This window comes from Heterodontus francisci, chromosome 19, assembly GCF_036365525.1.
Source record: "Heterodontus francisci isolate sHetFra1 chromosome 19, sHetFra1.hap1, whole genome shotgun sequence".
In the NCBI taxonomy this organism is placed as follows: domain Eukaryota; kingdom Metazoa; phylum Chordata; class Chondrichthyes; order Heterodontiformes; family Heterodontidae; genus Heterodontus; species Heterodontus francisci.
Window position 1 is genome coordinate 74,828,435 of NC_090389.1, and position 24,795 is coordinate 74,853,229.

The 24,795-nt window shown below is 44.3% G+C and overlaps 1 protein-coding gene across 4 annotated transcripts in view; it reads left to right on the top strand.

Moving 5' to 3' along the window:
- mtmr14 (myotubularin related protein 14) overlaps nt 1-24,795 on the top strand; it is a 97,706-nt gene that overhangs the window by 23,924 nt on the left and 48,987 nt on the right. For all 4 annotated transcript variants that reach the window (XM_068052000.1, XM_068052001.1, XM_068052002.1 and 1 more), the window contains exons 4-11: nt 4,951-5,026; nt 5,968-6,025; nt 6,847-6,969; nt 13,982-14,055; nt 16,170-16,240; nt 18,981-19,055; nt 22,673-22,739; nt 22,962-23,047. In XM_068052000.1, coding sequence (XP_067908101.1) covers nt 4,951-5,026; nt 5,968-6,025; nt 6,847-6,969; nt 13,982-14,055; nt 16,170-16,240; nt 18,981-19,055; nt 22,673-22,739; nt 22,962-23,047 — 630 coding nt within the window. The remainder of the gene's footprint in view (nt 1-4,950; nt 5,027-5,967; nt 6,026-6,846; nt 6,970-13,981; nt 14,056-16,169; nt 16,241-18,980; nt 19,056-22,672; nt 22,740-22,961; nt 23,048-24,795) is intronic.

Genomic DNA, 24,795 nt, shown 5'->3' on the forward strand with positions numbered 1-24,795 from the left:
GATGATCAGTCTCTGCCTCCTCCTGAGGTCCCCAGCATCACAGGTGCCAGTCGTCAGCCGATCCGATTCACTCCACGTGATATCAAGGAACGGCTGAAGGCACTGGATACTGCAAAGGCCCTGGCAACATTCCGGCAGTAGTACTGAATACTTGTGCGCCAGAGCCAGCCGCACCCCGAGCCAAGCTGTTCCATACAGCTACAACACTGGCATCTACCTGGCAATATGGAAAATTGCTCAGGTATGTCCTGTGCACAAAAAGCAGGACAAATCCAAACCGGCCAATTACCACCCTATCAGTCTACTCCCGATCATCAGCAAAGCGATGGTAGGGGTCGTCAACGGTGCTATCAAGCGGCACTTGCTCAGCAATAACCTGCTCGCTGACGCTCAGTTTGGGTTCCGGCAGGGCCACTCAGCTCCTGACCTCATTACAACCTAGGTTCAAACATGGACAAAAGAGCTGAACTCCAGAGGGGAGGTGAGAGTGACTGCCCTTTACTTCAAGACAGCATTTGACCAAGTATAGCATCAAGGAACCCTAGCAAAACTGGAGTCGATGGGAATCAGTGGCAAAACTCTCCGCTAGTTGGAGTCATACCGATCACAAAGGAAGATGGTTGTGGTTGTTGGAGGTGAATCATCTCAGTCCCAGGACATCACTGCAGGAGTTCCTCAGGGTAGTGTCCTGGACCCAGCCATCTTCAGCTGCTTCATCAATGACCTTCCCTCCATCATAAGGTCAGAAGTGGGGAATGTTCGCTGATGACTGCACAGTGTTCAACACCATTCACGACTCCTCAGATAATGAAGCAGCCCATGTCCATATGTAGCAAGACCTGGACATCATCCAGGCTTGGGCTGATAAGTGGCAAGTTACATTTGTGCCACACATGCCAGGTGATGACCATCTCAAACGAGAGAATCTGAGCATCTTCCCTTCATGTTCAATGGCATTATTATTGCTGAATCCCCCACTATCAACATCTTGGTCGTCACCATTGACCAGAAACTGAACTGGACCAGCCACACACATGCTGCGGATACAAGAGCAGGTCAGAGGCTAGGAATTCTGCGGCAAGTAACTCACCTCCTGACGATCATCCCCAATGCCTGTCCACCATTTACAAGCCATGCATGAGGGGCTGAATTTTACTGGCCCTCCGACGTTGGGGGTCGTGGCGGTGGCGGGCCAGGCTTCCCAGTGTCGAGGCCCGGTGGCGGCCTCCTCAGTGATGGCTAATCTAAATATGTAAATTTATTAAAATAAATGAATTAAATACTTACCCGCTCCCGCCGTCCGTCCCGCTCTGATATTGTAGCCAGTGGCCGGCACTCTTGCATCTTTGGATCTCCATTCAGAAATCCGATGCAGGACACTGGGGCGGGGGAGCAGGTAAGTGTTTCAGTGCAGGAGGAGGGGAGTGGGGTCAAACCAATATGATTGGTGGGAAGGATTAAAGTTCAAAGTTTGTGAACTTTGTTTTTGGGGGGGTTGCGGGGAATGTCAGGTTCACAAGGTAAGTATTTTGTGGGGGGAGAAGGCACGGAATAAAGTGTATGGTTATTGGTGGGGGGGGGGGAAGAGGGGCTACAAATGTTTATTTAATGTTTTAAATTTAATTTGCAATGCCTTTATCTTTAAATATGTAAACACAATGGAAAGGCTTGAAACCCTTTAAAAATGGCGTTGGCGGCTGCGCAGTGGTGCCTGACGCTGTTGCTGGGGACGGACCACTTTCCCCTCTACGCCATCGGGGGTGGAGGGGGGGGGGGGGGTGGGTTGGGGGATGTGGGAGTGCTATCTGCCCCGGCCATGTAAAGAGCTACTGCGCTTAATATCACGATGTCTCCGTGGAGTAAAGCCGCCATTTTTTACGGCCGCTGCCGATTACGGCGGCGGCAACATAAAATTCAGCCCGAGGAGTTTGATGCAATAGTCTCCGCCTGCCTGGATGGGTGCAGCTCTAACAACACTCTAGAAGCTCGATACCATCCAGGACAAAGCAGCTCACTTGATTGGCACCCCATCCACCACTTTCAACATTCACTCCCTCCACCAGCAATGCACAGTGGCAGCAGTGTGTACCATCTACAAGATGCACTGCAGCAACTCACCAAGACTTCTTCGATAGCACCTTTCAAACCCGTAATCTCTACCACCTAGAAGGACAAGGGCAGCAGATGCATGGGAACACCACCACTTGCAACTTCCCCTCCAAGCCACGCACCATTCTGACATGGAACTATATCGCCATTTCTTCAGTGTCACTGGGTCAAAATCCTGGAACTCCCTTCCTAACAACACTGTTGGTGTACCTAGACCCCAAGGACTTCAGCGGTTCAAGCAGGCAGCCCACCACCACTTTCTTGAGGGCAATTAGAAATGGGCAATAAATGCTGGCCTGGCCAGCGATGCCCACATCCCCCCAAAGGAATAAAAAAAAAGTTTAATAATCTTAGAATATGTTAATGGGATGTGTTAAATTCAATCTGGATGTTTTGTGAAGTTTTGATCATAGGAAGGATATTATGGCCTTTGACAGGAAACAAGGTAAGCAATCAAGATGATTTTTTTTTAGTCCTTCATGGAATGAGAGAATCACTGGTAAGGCCAGCATTTATTGCCCATCCCTAATTGCCCTTGAGATTCTGGGTATCGGGAATCTTAAGCGGGATGAGAAATTAAATTAGACCTGTCCACTTTGGAAAAGAGATTTACTGTGCCTTAATTGAAGTTTTCAAGATTGTGAAGGGGATTGGCAAAGTTGTTTGTTGCAATGAAGGTTTCAAATACTTGGTGATGTGTTTAAAAATTAGAAAGTTAGGAGTAAGGAGGGAAATAACATAAAGGATAATAGAATCATGAAATAAGTTGACTGGGAACACCATTGAAATGACAACAAATATGGGTTTGAGGGACGAGACACGTTTGTTGAGAGAGAAGGAATTGAGGGATATGATCAGAAAGGTTGGGCTTAATCAAAAAGATGTAATTGTTGCACTTAAATAAATTTTCATAAAAATTCATACGTTCTCAACCCTTGGTGCCTCCTGTTAGAATTTGCTTACCAGTCAGTTTCTCTGCTAAATGCTGTAGCTCTACAGCCTCAAAAACAGGCTAAAATTTTGCAGTAATAATGATCACAAAACTGTCGGTGTTCTGTTCATTCTCTCCTGAAACTTCTGAAGTCCGCACATTAAATGCAGTTAAATGCGGAAATCCAGAAATTGCTGTCAGGGATTGTACACTTCTCCATAGGGTGCGCTATTGAAGAGATCCCAGATTGCGATCAACTAGAAATCACTGAATTAACAAGAATTTTCCCTTTTGTGGTATTAATCTCACTGTAAAAACACTTGAAAAAGTTACACCTTGTTGAATGAGATGTAACTGGGTTTATAGTGGTGTACCATGTTGCAAAACCTCATTGACCCTGAACAGCACATTTATAAAAAAATTATTTTCAAAATTTTGTATATACTGATTACGGCGGCGGCAGCTTCTACCTCAATCCCATGTGTATGTTCCAAACATTTATTTCTCTCTCGGTAAAATTTAATTAAAATGAAAGATAATCAGTACATTTTACTTCCTGGTTTGACGTCTGTGAGAATACTTCAGTGTGAATGGCTGCTTACCCTGCTTGATGACATCACTGTTGCTGGATTCCTGGAGATCCCCTTGACTTGACACCAAATTTAAGCTAACAGCAAGAAAGGGAAAAGGAGAATTTAGCCACAGAGATAGCTAGATTTTTGTGGGCACCTTTCTTTGATTTCTCTGACAAGCATCGTCATTTCACCACTGACGGTGAATTCATGGCCAAAGTGACTGAGTAATTGAACAGTGTTACGACCAGGTGAGAAAGGTGTCTAGGGGTCTGTTGCTGTCTTCACCTGGTCTTATTGTAACAGGGTTTTATTTTTAAACACACTGTGTTTTGAGCTCCCCCTTTGTGAATCCTTGTTCACAGCTTTCCAATTATAAGGCAAATAAACCAAAACGCCAGGTTTTCTCAGGTTTAAAGAAGAAAAATGAAATTTATTAATCCTTAAAATTTAACTCTAATATGGTTAACATCTACGGATATATGACGCGCCTACGCTAGCATGCACACGCAATACACACATGCAAATAGAGACAGAAAAGAGGAAAGGAAAATATGGTAGAGGGGTTTGAGGCAATATCAGAAGAGTTTCTTGTTTACTGTGCTTCGAGCTCACTTGATTGTAGGTAGTCTTGCTGTTCATTGTGGCCTAGTGTTCTTCTTCTTAACCCTTGTTCACGTAGGAGACTTTTCTGTCTTTGAGGTTCACGTGTTTTCACAAGATTTCCGATGCTGGCGTGAGCGAGATGAGAGCAGACAGGAGAGAGATGTTCTCAAACCAGGAGCCAGGAGCTTTCTCATTTCAAACACTCTGTTGGAAGTTCAAATTCCAACACCAGCTAGTCATGTGCCTAAAACTGGTCTGACCACTTCTGTGTTTGTGGATTCTGCTATCTTAGCAGTCAACTTGGAATGCTAGTTTCCCCCCCACCTTCAACGTCTGGTAATCAAAAGTCCATTGTTGGTTGAATGGGTCAGGGCATGGTCCTTTGTCCATTGTTCCAACACTGTTACCATGCAAATGTCTTTCCAGTCAGGGGCTTGAAATTTTAAGTTTAATGTTCATGTGGTGAAATAATGTGTGCCTCAGTCTTGGCAGGTGGGGGTTTGCCTGACAACAGAAATTGACAGGTGAGAATATGTGTAAACCTTGATTTTTGCTACATTTTCTTTCATTGCCTCGATAATTATAGGACAGTAAACAAGTTAAATGCCATCTTCTCTAGGGTGCACTTTATGAATTCATTTAGTGGTCACACTGCAGTTATTTATTTAAGCTGTATCTGTTTTCAATTTCCGAGGTTTAATTTCTTTGGTTTCTTTCTCTGTCCTATTGCAGCACATTTGTCGGTCAGCAACTTTGGCTGGATGGGGGGAGCTGTATGGACGCAGTGGGTACAACTACTTATTTTCAGGTGAATAGTGGTTTAATTAATTAAATATACATGTATGCCCTGAACTTATAAAACTAGTTATAGGAGTATAACTGTTTTGACTGGTATAGAATGTCGTCTTTTTTTCTCCAAAGCAAGAGGTTGGTGTTGAGGGAAGAAAAGAGACCTGACTGTAACTTCGCTCTTCTGCCTTGTCTGGAATTGGGCTGATTTGGCATTGTATTGAATGTATTTGTGCTGAAGCCAATACACTAGGTTATGCTCTTCCCTCTGATTGAAGGACATTTGGGCAGGGCCACTATAAGACCCAGGTTCTCCTTCCTTTCTGGCAAGAACATAGTCTGACATAGTATGAAAATGGACGATTTGGCTTAACAGGTTCATGCCATGTATTTATGCTCCTCATGCGGCAGAGCTCTTAAACTAACCAATAACAGGCAACAAACAGGCTTTCAAAGTTCAAATGTGCCAGAAATGGAACTGTTGCACTGAACTATAGGCATTGTTTTCTGAAATTGGGCATTTGAAGCACTTAGCTGCTTTGATCTGTTAAAACGCAATGCAGTCTCTTGGTTTGGAGGAAAGGAGAGCTTGTGTTAATCTCCTGACACTATTACTGCTTACTTTAATCATGCGTCCAAAATACATATAATTTCAGGCAGCACCTGTGGAGAGAAAAACAGAGTTAACTTCTGATGAAAGGTCACAGACCTGAAACACTAACTCTGCACTTAGGTTTACGAGGATCGAGCGGGGGAGTGAGATTGACTGGATTGCTCCGTGGAGAGCAGGCATGGACTTGATGTGTTGAATGGCTTCCTTCTGTGTTGTAAATGACTCTGCTGAGTATTTCCAGCATTTTCTGCTCTTGTTTTAGTTTGATTTCCAGCATCTGCAGTACTTTGCTTTTGGATACATATACATTTGTTTTGCACACCTTTTGATTTTCTGTCTTTCCTTAGGAGGATCTGATGATGCAGGAGCTGAGTCTGATGAAGTGCCTGATGATTATGCAGTGCGGTAAGTGAAATACTTCCAGTATTAGGTTTAGGAACAGATAGTGATAGAAATGTTTGTCTTAAGCACACAAACCTAGAATATAGCCTTAGCCCCTTGAACTAGTTCTACGTGAGAGAATGACTTTATATTTCTTGTTTTCCTTTTCTTCTTCAAAAGATTTCAATGATTTTTCTGATTAATTGATCAAGTTGTTTTGAAACAGGCCTTGTAGCTTTTGGTGTATGGTGACCTAGGGTAGTAGTGTAGAAAGGTAATGCAGGCCTGAAAGCAAATAAGTTTGTCTATGAAGGATGGAATTATGGTTCTTTAAATAAGCCTTTTTTTCTCTCAAACTTATGGGAATCAACAATGCATTCTCATCAATGGTTCACCTTATTCATACTGAGAATGTACTTTGATTTATCTCTCTTGGCTCTAAAGTGGATGAGCACACACTTGCTCAAATAAACTCCAGCTGCCATAGTTTTGCCCTTCACTGCCCTACACAGTTCTTCACCCAGCTTAACTAAAACTTGTCGTTATGAAGAAATGTAGCTTGTACTGCCTTAAGTATATCCTAAACACCAGGACTGCATATGTTCTGTGGCTGTACAATATGTCTTGCCATTAAGCTGTGACTCATAGTTTGAAGGAATGATACACTAAGAAGAATTAGTAGAATCTCAAATAATGCAACTCTATCATAAATTGTCTTCTCAGAGGTATATCGGCTGACTTTCTCAGTAATAACTATTTATCACTAGAGAGCTTTCACTGACGAAGCTACTAGGTTTTGGTTTTCTTTTGACCTTGCTTCATTTTCCTTTACTTGATTATTCCAGGAATGGTGATTCCCAGCTATTTGATAAGGTCCGAGGTCATGACATAAAGTTGCTGCGCTATCTTTCTGTACGTTACATCTGTGATCTGATGGTGGAGAAGAAGAAAGTGAAGTTTGGTTTGAAGTAAGTGATTGCTGTATTTCTTAGTTCAATGTCTTGATGTGACACAGGTCTAAGTGAGGAAGCGGTATTAATGCGGTGGGGGGGGGGGAAGGAGAATTAATAAACATGAGTAAAAGTTAGACTAATGTGTATGTTCAAGGTTATAACTTGCTTTTATGTTCTGAATGGGGGTTAACATTGACCAGAAACTTAACTGGGCCAGCCATATAAATACTGTGGCTATAAGAGCAAGTCAGAGGTTGGGAATTCTGTGGCAAGTAACCCACCTCCTGACTCCCCAAAGTCTGTCCACCATCTACAAGGCACAAGTCAGGAGTGTGATGAAGTACATTCTACTTGCCTGGAAGAATGCAGTTCCAAAAAAACTCAAGAAGGTCGACACCATCCAGGACAAAGCAGCCCACTTGATTGGTACCCCTTCCGCCACCTTCAACATTCCTTCCACCAGCGGCGCACAGTGGCAGCAGTGTATGCCAAGATGCCCTGCAGCAACCTGCCAAGCCTCCTTCAAAAGCATATTCCAAAACCGTGACCTCTATCATTTAGAAAGACAAGGGCAGCAGATGCATGGGAACGCCACCACCTGCAAGTTCCCCTCCAAGCCACAGACTATCCTGAGTTGGAACTATATCGCTGTTCTTTCTCTGCCCCTGGATGAAAAACCTGGAAATCCCTCCCTCACAGCACTGTGGGTATACCTACACCAGATGGACTGCAGCGGTTCAAGAAGGTGGCTTTCCACCACCTTCTCAAGTGCAACTAGGGATGGGCAACAACTGCTAGCCTTGCTAGCAACGCTCAAGTCCCATGAAAGAATTAAAAAAAAGAGTGCCTAGTTTGTCCCAACATTTACGAAGTTCTCATGTGTGCATGATGCTTTGCAGCAATTTCAGCCATTTTCACCCTCTCTCGTTTATTCACCTCCAGGTAAAATATTCTTACTAAAACTTAATCATTATGGTAGTCAACTAGCAACCCAGCAGTCGTGAATTCAAATCCCATCAGGTCAGCTTGTGAAAATGAATTAAATAAACCTGGTAATGTCATGCTGGCAGCAGAAAACATGACACGATGGGCCAAGTAGCCTCTTTCTGTGCTGTAAACTTTCTATGATTCTATGACCATGAAAGCTGCAGGATTGTCATAAAATCGCAAATGGTTCATTATTGTCCTTCAGCGAAGGAACATGCCACCATTACCCTGTCGAGCCTATATGTGACTCCAATTCCAAGCTGTCATGCTAGGCCCCCACGTGCCAAGAATGAGGCACATTAATTTTATCATGAACGTTAATTTTAAACTTGCTGGAGCGAGAAAATGACTTGTTAAACAGATCAGCTGTGGCTGGAAAAGACACTTGCATATTAACAGACAGTAATTGGAAGGACAAAGGACCCTTCCCTGGCACATTCAACCCACAATGGACCTTGATCACCAGGTATTATGTGTAAGAGGAGCATTCCAGAGACTGCTAAAGTGATACAATCAAGGACTGGTTAGACCAGCTGGTCACATGGCTCACTGGCTGCTCCAGGGTCTTTTGAACTGGCCAGAGTGTTTGAACTCAAAGTCTGCTTGCTCCTGGACTGAGAAGATCTTTCCAGTCTGCTCCCATCTCTTTCTTACAAGCCTCTGAATCTATAGAAGACACATGAGCCTCAAGAGAGAAAAGTCTCCTACAGCAAACAAGGTTTAAGAAGAATACTGGGCTCCAACAAAAAGCAAGAATTACCTACAATTCAAGGACTCTGCAGTGAGCTTGAAGAACCGTAACACAAACTCTTCAGATATTGCCTCAAACTTTTCCACTTTATTTTTCTTCTGCCCTTTTCTGTCTCTATTTGCATGTGTGTATCACATATGCATGCTAGCGTGGGCGCGTCATGTATCCGTAGGCGTTAACCAAATTAGAGTTTAAGTTTAATAAATTTCAACTTGTCATCTTTAAACCTAAGAAAGCCTGTTTGTGCTGGTTTCTTTGCCTTATAATTGGAAAGAAGTGAACAAGGATTCACCAAGGGGAAGCTAAAAACATGATGTGTTTAAAGTTAAACCCTGTTACAGTACGACAAGGTGAAGGCTGAAAGGGAACTCTAGACCTTTTTCTCACCTGGTCGTAACAATGCTTTGTGATTGACTGTTAATACTCGCAGGATAAATAAGGATTGGCAATAAATACTGCCTAGCCAGCATTGCTCACATCTTAGGGGGAAAAAAGTTTAAGCTAATTTTTATAACCCTATTTTAATTATCTTATAAAACAAGCCCCCACTTATCATGTGAAGGAGAACTGCACAGCATAAATCAGCTGAGGTAATGAAGGTGATTACCATCAGGAGCAACAATCTCAGTTGTAATGAAAGATGCCAACTCCAACAAGAAATAGTGTAAATAATAGAAATAAAGAAAAAAAATGTAAATGTTGGAAATCTAAAGGGTCTACACCTGAAACATTACCCTATTTATTCTCTTTACATTTCTGACACCAGCTTTTTATTAATTTCTGAAATCTTTCTTGAAATTTCTACACATTTTTGAGGCTGAAATGGGTTCTTGGGGTTTGGTCATGTGGATAAATCATTTCTGCTTTGTTGTCATGTGAAAAGTTGAATCTAATGTATTTTCAGACATCTATTATGCTTGCTATAGTTCTGTAACTAATATTTCTAGTCATGGCTTTTGCCATCAATCATCTTGACTGCCAGCTTTAGCCATTCATAATATAATCTCGCTGTTGTGTATCCTCATCTTTTAACATAAAGCAATGCAATCTGCCTCTTAAATCTCGAGGATTAATATTATTTTCACAACTGTACACTGTGGAATGACTCAGTCTATTGAGTATTCTAACTCTTGTCTGACTGCCTGACCAGAGCACGAAGAGATCGCGTGAGCATTATGAATCCCATTAGGTGTTGTATTCTGGAGGTACTTCATTTTCAGATGGATAACATGAAATCTTAGAGCACATACCACTGTTAGTCAGTTACAATTACCTAGAGTTACATAGATATACAGTACAGAAACGGGCCATTCAGCCCAACCTGCTGACATTTATGTTCCTCCAATCCTCCCATATTTAACTCTTATCAGCATAACTGTCTGTTCCCTTCTCCCTTATATGCTTATCCCAAATGTGTGTATGCATGACAGAGAATCCCACATGCTGAAGTGCAATTCATGTTTTTTTTTTAATGTAAGTGACGGTCACAAATGAGTTACTTAATCATCACCATATGTCAGATTAAAAGTCCAACCAGCATTTCAGTATGTGGGGTAAAAGCCTGCTCAGGTCGGGAAAAAGAACCCGACCAATCCACAGCGGGCCTGACCCCGCTCAACCTGACCCGAGCCCGACCCGACCATCCCTTTACTTGCCTTCCGACTGGGAAGCTCCACGAAGCTGCAGCACAAGTGTGATGACATCATAGTGATGTCACTCGCTCACTGCGCAGACTCAGTTTCGCCCCGGACTCCCAGCTCAGGTAAGTTTTTTTTAATGTTTAATACTTACCAGCAGAGCACTTTCCATGTGTGTCCGGCCTGACCCGACCTGAACCCGACACATGTCGTCTGGTCCCGTTGAATTCAGGTCGGGTTGCAGGCCTTTAATGTGGGGCTCCTAATGCAGTTAGAATTTGATACTTTATCTGGACATGCTCGTGGTTTTGTGGCAGATGTGCAACTTTTGAATCCAAGCACTGACAATTTGAAAGTAGCCAATGCCCCACTTTGGAGCTACAATGTGAACTGTACACATATCTCTGCAAAAGTGCTTACCGTTGAACAGCCACAGATGTTTGTTCTCATTGTAAGTGAATGTGACATTCTAAATCAATTGGTCCAGTCCTCACTTTTTCACAGATATTTGGGCTATCCTATTTCACTGCAAAGACTTGCAAGTTGAACAGCAGAATGCATTACCATATGTCAGTCTTTGGCAAACTGCCGTTACCCCATCTAAAGCAGAGGTCACTGTGGTAGATGTTGACCTCTCTCAGCTGTTTATATATTTCAACTTGAGGAAATTTGGTCAGTTGACATGATCACCAATTCAGTTTGTCAGACTACATGTCCTGGATCTAGTAGATTAAAACAACTGTGGGTAGTGGTGATTCAATTTCTGTTATTCCTTTTGATTTTTCTTTCCTGATATAAGCTTTCACTGTGCCTCGTCCTTGTTTCCCTAAGTAATCCTGTCAGCCTCCTTTGGAGTAAGTACTGCTTTTCAATGTTGATGTATATAGAGGGGCCCAATATGAAAGTTAATGGGAAATTATTTACCACAATAATTCTTGTTATCTAAAGGAAGGTTACACATCTAACAGTGAATTGACAGTGGTCATTCTATGTGGCTTTGGTAGGAAGAATTGGCAGTCATTGTGGAATCAGGCTTACAAGAATTGCTCAGAAACTTCTTTTAAAAAAAATTCAGACTGTGCACTTTTATGGAATACTAAACCCATTTATCTGTATGTGGAGGACCTTCCAATAACCATAAGTACCTTCCGTGCATTATTGCTTTGAATGTACCCTCTGTGAACATTGGAACCATATTTGCCTGTAGTTGGGACAGTATGCTGCAGATGTGGACTGGTGCACAGCAGGTGAGTGAGGGTGATGTGTGGCTTGCAGTGCTCATGTCTGCTCCTATGGAGCAGACAGCCTTTGTCTGATAAGCCACTGCCATACATCCCTAGCTCACTGCTAGCCCTTCATGCGGAGCTTGGGTGCCATCTGCCCTTCCATGCGCCTTTCCTGTTGTAGGTCCTCAGCGTCCTCATAGTCCGAGGAGGAATCCTGTTGACATCTCTCCTCATCATGCCAGGCCTGGCCCCTGTTGGGTGCGTAGTTGTACAGAGTACAGTGAGCAGTAAAGAAAGGAGCTGACCTTTTCGGCCCGTGGTACAGGGCATCATCCTATCCATCCAGGCATTGGAAGTGCTCTTTCAGCATGCCAGTCGCCCACTCAAAGGTGGCAGTTGTAGATCAGTAGCTGGCATTGTATCTCTCCTCTGCAGCAGTGGTGGGGTCACTCACTGGTGTCGGGAGCCATGACTGTAAAGGAAAGCCCTTGTCTCCAAGAGGCCACCCCTCCATCTGAGCCAGTTCAGTGAACAGCGGTGGAGGCTGGGACTGGTGCAAAACCCAGGTGTCATGGCAGCTGCCTGAGAAGCAGACACAGATTTGCATAAAGCATCTGCGGTCACATACCAGCTTCACCTAGATTGAGAGGATTCCTTTAATGGTGACGTCTGCAGGTGGTTGCCTGGCGGGAGGCCTGATGGCCACATGGGTGCAGTCTATGAATATTAAAACCTATGGTTCTCCAGCAATGGTGCCGAACCCAATGGCCCTCTGGGCCTGGCTTGTGAGAGTTCGTCCTGGAGCAGACATATTCACTGGCCCTCCGGTGCAGGGCATCAGTGACCTCCCTGATGCAGCGGTGCACTGCTGACTGTGTGACCCCACAAAGATCTCCTGAAAAGCTGCATAGGTGTCACACTTGAGAACTGCTGCCACCATGAGGACCAAAGACATCGGATGTCACCAAAGCCCATGGGCTGCAGGTCATCTTTGAGCAGGGCATAGCGACGTGTCACCACCCTCTGTACATGTGCAATCACCTCTGACACTGGTGCTCTGATATCCGATGGCATATCATGTGGGGACTGTAGATGCACGGCAGCCGTAATGGCGTGCTGCCCTTGGTGGGTGCTGCTCACGACCGGGGGCCTCTGTGTGGACCGCACCTGCCTGTTGATTTTGCCTCCGGCGCATATGGATCCTCAGGAGCAGAGGATCACAAAATGTAGGATAAGCCATACCCATTTCCATGTGATAAATAAAGTTAAACCCTTCATTTATTCAAAGGTTCCTAACGAGGCAGGGATTGGTGTTGACAAGTACATCAGGTGCTTTCATGGATCAACTATGTGGCATCTTGGCCAACAGTGAGTGGCACAGCGTGACCACATCAAGATCCTACCAGCTGCATAGATTGCCCCCACCATCCATATAGCGTGAACTCCTACCCTTTCTGACACCCTCCCAACACAGGGTGACTAGAGTGCCATTGCTCCTTCACAAACACAAACAAACACGGAGTGTACACTGTTTACAGAGGGAGGGTACACAGTACCTCCCTACGTGCCTGCAGACCTTTGCCTCGAGAAATACCAGACTGCTCCCTCCTCCATTTAAGAATGCAGAGCTGAGACTCCTGTGAACCCCACCTCTCCCTCCTCCCTTCCAGTATGCAGAGTGAGACCTCTGTAATTCCCCCCTCCCTCCTCCCTTCCAGTATGCAGAGGGAGACCCCTGTAATTCCCCCCTCCCTCCTCCCTTCCAGTATGCAGAGGGAGACCCCTGAATATCAGAATTTACATTCCGTAGCGAAAACTTTTGCTTCTGGTGACCCACCGGCTTTTCTGTTTGGGAACGGGCTGGCACATGACGGCCACCCATTTAACGTAAAATCTGGAAGTATGCATCGAGAGGCGGCGGGCTGCATTATCTGTAGAGGTAAGTACCGTTTTGAATATGTTAATTGGGGTGCTGCCACTGAGCACGGGGGGGGGGGGGGCCCACACCGAGGTCCTTCCGCTGCCAGTAATATGCGGCGGGCCCTTCTCGACGTCGGGGGTTGAGGCGGGCCTCTCCCCGCAGAATTTTACCAGCCCCCGTGCCGCAATACGTGGAGTTAAAGGGCCGGTAAAATCTAGCCCAAGGTGTGTAAAACAGAAATGTTAGACTTTGTGGGCTGCATTTTCAGACTGACTTCAGTGCACTCAGTCAGTGCCCAGTGGGACCCTGCACCCAGCTTCCTTTACTTGGAAGTGCTTGACAAGGATACTCATTGATAGAGCAGCAAATTTTCATTCCTCATTTATAGAATTTCTTGTGTGTATAAATGCACCAAAATACAAAATTTGTTGGGTGGGGGTGGGGGGAGCGTAGGAGGTGGTAAAGTATCAAATAATAATCCTTTTTCTTTCTCCTCCTTGTTCAGTGTGACTTCATCCGAGAAGGTGGACAAAGCCCAGCGATATGCAGATTTCACCTTGTTGTCTATACCGTACCCAGGTAACTGCTCCACATTAACAGCTGAACACGTTTGCAGAGACAATGGGCTGAATTGTACGCTGCTCCAGCGGGTTGGATGGTGGCGTGGGGGAGGATGGGGGCTGCATAAAATTGAGCTGGAGGCCAACCCACCCCACTCCTGCCTCTGGTCAACTTTACGGCGGTTGGGGGGAAACGGCCCGCCCGCCAGAAGCCAATCAAGGCCCTTAAGTGGCCATGGCAGTTGGGCACAGAGTGCCCTCAAACGACCACTGTAGCCTCACCAGGGAACGACCAATGTCACTGGTGAGGCATGCCCAACTTACCTTCACTCCTGGCTCCATGGCTTCGGCTGGGCTGCAGTCCAAGCAGTGGCCACCGCTCCCGGTGGTGCTGCTGGGACTAAGAGCTGCCGGCCCGCTGATTGGCCAGCAGCTCAATGAGGCGTGACTTCCTCCTTCAAGTGGGTGGAAGTCCCGTCTCAGGACAATTAAAGCCTGGGGACCCGTAAAATGTGGGACGGATCCCCTGGCTAAGCGGAAGTCGGTTCGAATTCCCGTCTGGCTAAGGTAAAATCAAGCCCAATGGGCTGAATTTTACGAGCCCTCCGACATCAGGGGTCATGGCTGGAGGACGCTGGGGGGCTGAAAATGCATCTGGAGGGACCCGCCACGGGCCCTGGCACGGGGAAGGCCCCGCCGCATTTTGTCGGCAGTCGCAAGGCCTCAGTGCAGCCCACCCCGCCCCCCCCGCCGCTCAGTGGAGGGGCCTTCATTTAAACATTAAAATTAACTTAAATAAATGCAAAATAACTCACCTTGACCCAACGGCCGTCCCACACCGATATTCCAGCCGGTGGCCGGAACTCCTGCCCCAAGGCGTGGCACTGATGGGGAAGGGGGAGGAGTTAAATTTTTAGGGTTGAGCGGGGTGGGGGGGAGGGAGGTGGGAGGAGTGGGGAAAACCATTCCGATTGGTTGTGGGGATGGTGGGAAGGAGTTGAGGGTCAAAGGTGCTGAAGATGGGGGTGTTGGAAGTTCGGCATAGCAAAAGGTGTTTCTTTAGGGGATAGGTCACTTTATTTGAGTACTGAATGGGGGAGCGGATTCAAAGTTAAATTAAAATTTTATTTCCATTTTTATTTCAGCAGGACCTTTAAAAAAATGTAACTGAAGAGCTTGAAGCCCTTTAAAAATGGCGCCGCACCTGCGCGGTGGCGCCAGACGCCATTGCCGAGGACGGAGCGCCTGCCCCCCCACGTCATTGAACGCGAGCAATTAAAATTCAGCCCAATGTATTTGCTTCATCTTTATCTACGTATTGGGAAAACTGGCACAGGAAGCTGCATGTTTGTGGGAGCCCAGTGAGCATACATTGATGTTTAATGCCTTCACTGGCCCAAAGAACTAGTTGTTTTTGCTGTTCTGTTGCTCGACTAGTTTAAAACTAGAGAATCAGTGCTCATTTTGAGGAATCTAATTGAAAACAAAGTGATTACCAAGACTACACATGGCATCTCAGTTATATTATTCTTAATAAGTTTGGGTAAAAAGAAACAAAATTTTAATTTTTAAGACTAGTTTGAATTTGAATTTATAAAATATTACCAAAATGTATGGAAAATTGGCTGTTTGTGAATACTGCTAGGTAAGTGGTAAGTATTGGATAAAGAAACGATTGCCTGCAGCCAGTGTTCAGGTGTAAAACAAAAATTCCATTTATGCTGAGTGATGTAGGACGAACCTCAAATTTTCATTTAAAATTAATATTTCAATTGTTTACAAAATAATCAGATTTCACCCATGAATTCTTCAATTTATCTTTTGTTTAATTGTTACAACATTTATACCTCGGAGTGGCTATGAAGGAAAAAAGAGTTGCATTTATCTAGTGTCTTGCATGATCTCGGGACATCCCGAAGTACTTTATAGTCAATGAAGTAATTTTGAAGTGTAGTCATTGTTGTAGGAAACACAGCAGTCAGTTTACAAACAGCGAAGTCCCACAAACAGCAATATGATCGTGACCAAATAATCTGTTTTTATTGTTGGTTGAGGGATAAATATTGTCCAAGCATTGGACAGTGAAGGCATTGTTGTAATAATAATCACAGTTTTCTTCTACCTTGTCTTTAGGTTGTGAATTTTTTAAGGACTACAAGGATCGTGATTACACAGCTGAAGGGCTGGTGTTCAACTGGAACCAAGTGAGTTTACAACTGATAGGAGGCATGCGAGTAGAAACAGACTTTGCTCACAGCGTGTTCACATTGTTTCTTGCTCCCCGCGAATGCTCTTTTTCCCTATCATTCACAATTGTGAGACACAAATATGGAATCATAATAGATTACTGATTGAGGAAAAAAGTTTCACGTGGCAGACAGATTATAGATACTGCAGATAATTTTTTTGCCATCTGAACCTTGTGCAATGGGAACATGTGTTGGTACAATTGCTAAAACTGCATACAACCTGGTCACATATTGGGCTTGACCGGTGGTATGGTGCCAGACCCAGGAGCAGACATTAGTGGTGATTGGAATTTTCCTGCAGTGAACTAGAGTCATATCACTGCCTACTAGTTGACATCAGGACCAATGGTGGACAAATGCATTTTAATAGTTCCCACCAGCTAAAGAGAGAAATCCATAACATAGTTGAACAATAACTTGCATTTATTTATCAACCTTACTGGCAAAAAAAAAATCCAAGGTGCTTAAGAGATGTAATTGGGCAAAAACCTACTTTAAGTTCCTCAAATTCAAGTGTTCCGTCCAATGATGGAAACACATTTATAGGAACCACTTGTGATTCACTCTAAGACTTGTGTAAAGTAAATACCGTGTATGAAAATAAAGATATTGGGCTGAATTTTCTCACTGCCTTCAGGATTCTGACGTCAGGAGCAAATGGGGGTCCTGAGCCCAAACTTACCAGCAGCGCACCCGACAGAGCAATCTTGCTGGAGGCGGCCTGCTACTTGGCTGCCTCTGCGCTCGCAGTTCTATTCAGGATGGTGGGTGGGCTTCTGATGTGGGGAAAACCCAATCAGAGGGCCGGCAGCTCTGTAGCCTCGGCAGCCTCACCACGAAAGGTGGGTGTTGCTGAGGCAGGGCGGTGACTGTGAGGGCGTCCTTGGGGAGGTGTGTTGAAAGTTAAAATTATTAGGGCTGAAGCCAATAGGCACCTCGAAGCAGAGGGGAAACCCCTTCAGATGCATCATTTGGGCAGCAGGTGCAGCCTTTCCTGCCAGCAGCCCCCTGTTTGGGTCATGGATCCTACACCTCTGGTGGCCCCCTTGGCCTTTCGCGGGGTGGCTGTCTCCATTGAGCTGGCAGCCTCCGCTTGCGGGGTGGGGGTGGCCGCTCTGCTGGTAGCAAAATCGGACTTAATTGGATCCGTAATCATTTGAATTGACGACCTGCCTCTGTGTTAAACAACAACAGCGCCACCCTTGCCAGCAGGTTTAATAGGAATTTAGGGTTAGACCTGAGAGAATGGAGTGCTGCAAGTTCAGAGGGAGACCGGTTAGAGTGAGTGAGCAGAGTCGTGAAATTGAGACAAAAATGGTATCTCACTGGCAGTTCCCAGTGAAAATATCTAGTGAGGGTAAGAGGCCAGAGGGAGTGATCCAGGGGGAATAAGAATTCTGAAGATAGGAGAAAAGGTCTGCTGTGCGGGGGAAGACATTTGCCCAAAGAAGGAGGCGTGAAGGGGACGGGAGAGTTCAGCATCATGCTGAGCCTGAAATTCATTGAAGTTTAAGGGGATGAAACTGAGGCCTTTAATGTTCTGTGAATCTGTACCCCCAAATCCCTCTGGTCTTGCACAGCACTGAGTCAACTATTATTTTGAATATAGTCACTCCTGTTTCTTTTTTAACCAAAGTGCATCATTTCACACTTCTTGACATTGAATTCCATCTGCCACTTTGCAACTTCCTTTAATCTTCTAACGAATTAACCACACTTTGCATTTTGGTATCATCTGACAATTCTGACACCATTCCTTTCAGGTCTATATACAAATTATTGATGTACACAGTGAACAGAAGTGAAACCTGTGGGCCACTTCTGCCTACTCTGGAAAAACTGCACTTAACTCCTCTGTTTTTTCTTTCTAACCAACTTTTAATCCAACTTGTTACCCTCTTCCTAATTCCATACCTCTTAACTTTATCTAGTAATCATCCATGTGGTATTTTATCAAAGACTTTCCAAACACCACATCTACTGCAATCTCTGTTACCTCCTCAAAGAATTTTATAAGGTTTGTCATGCATGATTGACCCTTTTCAATTGATGCTGGCTATTCTAACCTTTTTCTCTTAAATCTGGCATGTAATAATGTCATCCTTAACTTAAAAACTAAAATTTTCTCTGCCACAGATGGTAAGATAACTGGCCTATAATGACCTTGATTATCTGTGCCTCAGTTTTTTAACATGGGTACTCCATTGGCCACTCTCCAGACCTCAAGCACATATTCATGCTCAGCGGGGTCCTGAAATGTTATTTCTAGGACCTCTACAATTTCCTCCCTAGGATGCATCCTGTTGGACCCTGGCGCTTTGTCTTTCCTTAGCCTGACTAACTTAACTAAAATTTTCCTTTTATTCATTATATCGATCGTGTTACTCAACGCCTTCAGGATTCAGCTCCTTTCTGATATCCTTCTCTTTCATGCATGTTGGACTAATTGTAATCCTTACCAGTCTAAGGGTACACAAGAGGAAAGAAGTTTGTATAGTTATTGACTGCAGCTTGTGAATTGAATGAAAGAACTTTCATGAAAAAAAATCAGTACTAGGTGTCAGATGGTGCCTTGCAGGACCATCATAGTAACTTCTGTAGCTGTTCTTCGCTATTATCCATTTCAGCTGTAATCCGTGGATTGTATAAAATTAGTATTTGTGCACTTGATTGTTGACCATGTATCTACTTGTAGGATTTTGTTGATGCGCCATTGAATATCCCCCCTTCTCTGACTGAGAATCTGAACATTGACTGGAGGGATTATCAGGTGAGACTGTATTCCTGTAATACTGGATTCTGTATTCAGAACAAACTTTGATTTTATCCAAATTTCTCCCTCCTTTTCACTGGTTGATATTGGTAACACAGATGCAAGAAAATGCATTGAGGGTCAGGGGAATACCTTTGTGCTGGACCTGTGTTTGAGTATGGGATCCAATTATGGTTACTTAGACACTCAACTCTAGTTAAACAAGCTTTGACTTCTCAAGTCTTTTCATAAATGCAACCACTCATCCTTGGCAATATCCTAGTGAACCTACACATTCATTGCTTTCAATTCCTTCTTATAATACGCTGTTCAGACTGTACACAGTACTGCAACCTAACTTATCTCACTTCCATGCCACCCCACGGCATATTTGTTAACAGAAACTTTATACCGTCCATTAAAATTACCTTGGCAGTTTAGAGTGGTTTTAGATTACAATACTGCCGCCAACTTCAGAGGTACAATTCTCTTGTTGTTTGCTACACTCCATAGTATAAACGTGCATTTAAAAAATGTGGGGCTACAAATCTCTTCTCTGAAGAGAGGTAAGGTGAGAGTGAATGCCCTTGACATCAAGGCAGCATTTGACTGAGTGTGGCATCAAAGAGTCCTAGCAAAATTGAAGTCAAGTGTGAATCGGGGAAAACTTTCCACCAGTTGGGAGTCATACCTAGCATTAAGGAAGATGGTTGTGATTGTTGGAGGCAGATTATCTCATCCCCAGGACATTGCTGCAGGAGTTCCAAAGGGTAGTGTCCTAGGCCCAACCATCTTCAGCTGCTTTATCAATAGCCTTCCCTCCAACATAACATCAGAAGTGGGGATGTTCTCATGGTTGTACTGTGTTCTGTACCATTCGCACACCTCAGATGCAGCATCCCGCATGCAGCAAGACCTAGACAACAATTCAGGCTTCGGCTGATAAGTGGCAAATGACGTTCACGCTACACAAGTGCCAAGCAATGAGGATCTCCAACGAGAGAATCTAATCATCTCCCCTTGACATTCAACAGCATTACCATCATGAACCTCCCCTCCCCCACCCTCAACATCTGGTTGGGGGGGTTACCATTGACCAGAAACTGAACTGGACCAGCTGTATAAATACTGTGGCTACAAGGGCAGGTCAGATGCTGGGAATTCAGCAGTGAGTAACTCACCTCATGGCTTCCCAAAGCCTGTGCACCATTTATAAGGCACACATGAGGGGCTAAATTTTATAAATCCGCCTCCGATTTTGGTGGCGAGGGATAAAAATTGGGTGGGCCACCTGCCAAAGAGCTGTGGCAGCTCATTTAAATAGCTGGGGCAGCGCCACCCCGCCACCACCCCCCCCCCCCCCCCCCCGATTCACGTGGAGGGGGCGGGCTGTCCGTCCCCAGCAATGGTATCAGCTGCCTGTGCGAAGGCGCTGATGCCAGTTTTAAAGGGCTGTTAGCCCTACTGGCATATTTAAATATTTAAAGAAAGATATAATGAAATTAAAAAATACATCTCTTTTGCCCCTCTCTCAACTCCCCAATAACAATTAATTTAATTAATTATTTGCCTCACCTCCACCCCAAAACACTTTACCATCTGACCACCTCTCACCCCCCCCACCCCCCCCACCAACCTACACAAACTTTAAACTACAACCCTTCCCACCATCCCCTACACACATGATGTTAATTTGACCCCATTCTCCCTGTGTGCCCCCCCCCCCCCATCCCCTGCACTGATAAACTTACCACCTTTCCCCTCCCCACCTGTGTTGCGCCTCGTTTCCCCGGACGGGGATCCGAAGGCGCGGGAGATTAATGGCAAGTACATGCAAATCTATTTTATTTTATTTGCGTATGGTGATTGCTCCCATCGCCGAGTGGCGAGGGGGTCCCCCACAGTGCCCCGCCGCCGGAAGGATCGGGCTACGCCCTGCCGGCATCGAGGTCCATGGCAGGTCTCATTCGAGGCCATCTTCAGGCCCCCCCGCCACGGATCCCGGTGTCGAGGGCTCCTTAAAATCCAGCCCGAGGAGTGTGATGGAACACTCTCCATTAGCCTGGATGACTGCAGCTCCAACAACACTCAAGAAGCTTGACATCATCCAGGACAAAGCAGCCCACTTGATCGGCACCCCATCCACCACTTTAAACATTCTCTTCCTCCACCGCTGGCGCACAGTGGCAGCAGCATATGCCATCTACAAGATGCACTGCAGCAATTTGCCAAGGCTCCTTTGATAGCATCTTCCAAACCCGTGACCTCTACCACCTGGAAGGACAAGGGTAGCAGACGCATGGGAACACCACCACCTGCAAGTTCCCCTCCAAGTCGCTCACCATCCAGACTTGGATTATATCAGTGTTCCTTCAGTATCACTGGGTTAAAATCCTGGAACTCCCGCCCTAACAGCACTGTGGGTATACCTTCACTACATGGACTGCGGCGCTTCAAGAAGGTGGCGCACCACCAACTTCCCAAGGGTAATTAGGGATGGCAACATCCTAAGAATGAATTTTTAAAAATTAAAGCCAGTAAATCCAGTAAACTTAATTCAGGTCTGATGTATTTGCACCATCCTTAGCTATCTGGACTCTATGCATCAGTTTTGAACCTAGTGAGCGTGCAGCGAAGGGCACCTCACAGAAAAGCTAAAAAAGGGGAGAGGAGCATATGGAGGTACTTCTCACAAATGGAGATGTGTTTTTGACGTAATGGCTCTTTCATATTGCCAGTTATTACCCTTCTGTCACGGTAAAGTGACCTCTGTGCATTACTCTCCCTTTATGATTTTAAGTATAGTGCCAGTGAAACTGGGCTCTACTGTGGTATGTGGAGACCCAGTTGCTCTTTGGAAACAAGAGGACTGGCTGCATGTGTTTACTCTCCTGAATCTGGCTCACTTGCTAAGATCACGTATTCGTAGGCACACATTATCAAGGGTCTGTAATCCAATCAATTCCCAAGAGTGTGGGGATATTAATACTGTACAGTGCAGTAGCCCAGCGAGTCTCCCCTCAGATGTGTTACTTTAATATAATGTCATCTTTAACGGGCACTAAATGGATAATTAATACTGCCTGATTTATCTATCAATAAGGACCAGAGTTTTACACATAACTATTGCCATATGAAACTGTTCCGGTGCATAAGTAGTATAGATAATAGCCATTCGCATGTCAAGTGTTGGGACAGTCCAGAATTTAATTCCTGATCACCAGCATGCCAGGGCAGGAAAGTTTGGTGTGTGGGTCCATAAAAATAAATACTCCTTGGGTGTTTTACTGTTTAAAATGTTTACTAAAGTTTTTAATGCTATAATACCAGATTCCTATTGGAGGGCATCAGCTGGGTTGAAGCTTCCTCTCGTGGCAAAAAACAGGCACTGCAGCATTTTTGTTACTTGTGGGGCAACAAATATTTTTGTTTTTCAGTTTGCTGTTCTTAAAAAGTACATTCTTGCAACTTGCATTTATGAAATGTCAGTAATGAAGATAGCCTTTTAACCACTGCATTATCAGACTGTAATCATCTTTCCTAAGCCTACCCCAAATGAACGTCCAAAACATGTGCATCTGTTCTTCTGGTCATGTCTGGATAATGTTATTTCTTGTTACCTCTCTATTATATAGTCCTGGGACCTTGTTCATCAGACACAGAATTACCTGAAGCTGCTTATTCATACAATAAATCGAGATGGTAAGTCAGAGTTTTGATTAGCAGTTCTGACAGTTTGTTTGCAAGTGATGCAATAATCCAGGATGGAAGCCTGCTGTCTTCTGATGGAATGGGGCAGTGTGCTACAGCATTGTCTTTAAACTCTTGTACAAAGGGTGGCTCTTTAAATTTGATAATTTCTGATCTAAATTTTATCCTGGATGTCGATGCCCTGTTCTAATCTTTGTTACTTTCTTCTGACAGAAGACAGTGGTTTGTTAGTGCACTGTATTTCTGGCTGGGATCGAACTCCACTCTTTATCTCTCTCCTTCGTCTGTCATTGTGGGCTGTAAGTATACTTCCTCTTTTAGCTTTTTTCAGCAGCAAATGTTATTTCAACATCAGAAAATGTCAAACTCACATTTATCAGGATACTTCTAATCAGTATTTTAATTACCTGTATGTTTACATTAATGCTTTGCATATCATTTAACTATTCTTTAAAACTCTAATGCTCAGTTTCTACTAAACAGTATCCTAATGATAAGTAGGTTCTGTCAGTTGTTGGGTTATCAGCTTTTTATCCAAGTTCTAGCAGAACTTTTTTTTAATTGATACTGAACTGGCAGTTAATCAGCTGTGCTAAAGTTTCAGTAGCTTCTTTTGCATTATTGAGGTTTTTTTGGTGTGTTGCTGGTGTGGTGAGTGACTGCTCTGCATTTGGTGGCGGGTGCTGGTCTCTGTTTTACATCCAGCCTGTTTGTCCTTCTCCAGGTGTTTGTTCTGTGAACTTTCAGTTATGAGGGTCCACACTGGGGGAGGACACAGAGAAACATTGTTTTTCAAATCATGGAAATTCTTCCCTCCCCCACCCCCCCCCCCCCCAAAAAAAGAGGGTAAAATAATCATAGAATCTGCTGTCAAATACTGCCATGATTAGCATTACAGTACAGTCATTCAAAGTGCAAATGTGGGGCTCTGCTGTAACAGCCTACACTCAATACCAGATTCATAGACCCATGGTGGGAGAAATGTGTGTCTGCAGTCAGCTGTGTTTCTGTATTGCAATAGGATCCAGAAGTTATCCAGGTTATTTGGGTTTGGCTGCAAAAGGCACTCACATTCTCTAACTATGCTTACTGAGATTATTTGTTCATCGGATCACATTGTTTCATCTTTTATTTTGTTTTTCTCTTGAAATTTCTCATTCTTGTCTTTTTGGACATAAGAATTCTTACAAATAGGCAGGTGCCGTTTGGCTCAATGAAACAGTTCCTCTTTAATCAGCCCGAGTTTATCCACTGTTTCATAATACCAATCATCTGTTTTCTTCTCTGGAATTGCACCTAATTATGTCAACCCAATTATACTGCCTACTTCAGCTGCTTGCCTGATAACTTATTTCATAAATCTTTTGCTCTTTTGAGTGGAAAATTCATGCTGAACTTCCCTTCTGGGCCTGTAATTTTCTAGTTTTCAACTTTTGTTCATGATATTTGAACCCTTCACCATTATGGTTTTACCTGGATCATCTTTGTCAATTCCGATTTTGTAATCTTCAAAACTTGCAAAATCGGGTTATCTCAAGGTCTCTTTCCCAAAGGAAGTAAGTGAAATTCCATAACGTTTTCTCCGTACTTAAATTCTTGCCATCTGGAATCATCTTCAATTGCTTGCCTGTTCATTCCCAGGGGCAATGAATAATCCGCCAACATCTATCCTCAATTATAACACAGCCGTTGGGAGTGGAGCGTCTTCCATTTCCTATTATAATGAGGCATGTGCTGTATAGCACAGAATAAAATTAAATTATGGATCTTATAGCAGAAATCTTAATGGGGGAAGGGAAGTGTAGAAATCACAAGCTACTTTTGACTTTGTAAAATTCAACACAAATTTTTAAAGGTGTTGTCCCCACCTATTTTTTCCCCCATTATTCTTCCTGCCTCATGCTCTTCCTGCATACGAGGGAATGACCACTTACCAGATCTTCACTGGTACCATTTTGAATCCAGCTTCTAAAGTAATCCATAAACCGCTGATTGAAAACTGCAGCTGAGGATCATCGGGCACTGGGCCGCAAAAATGCAGCCGCAC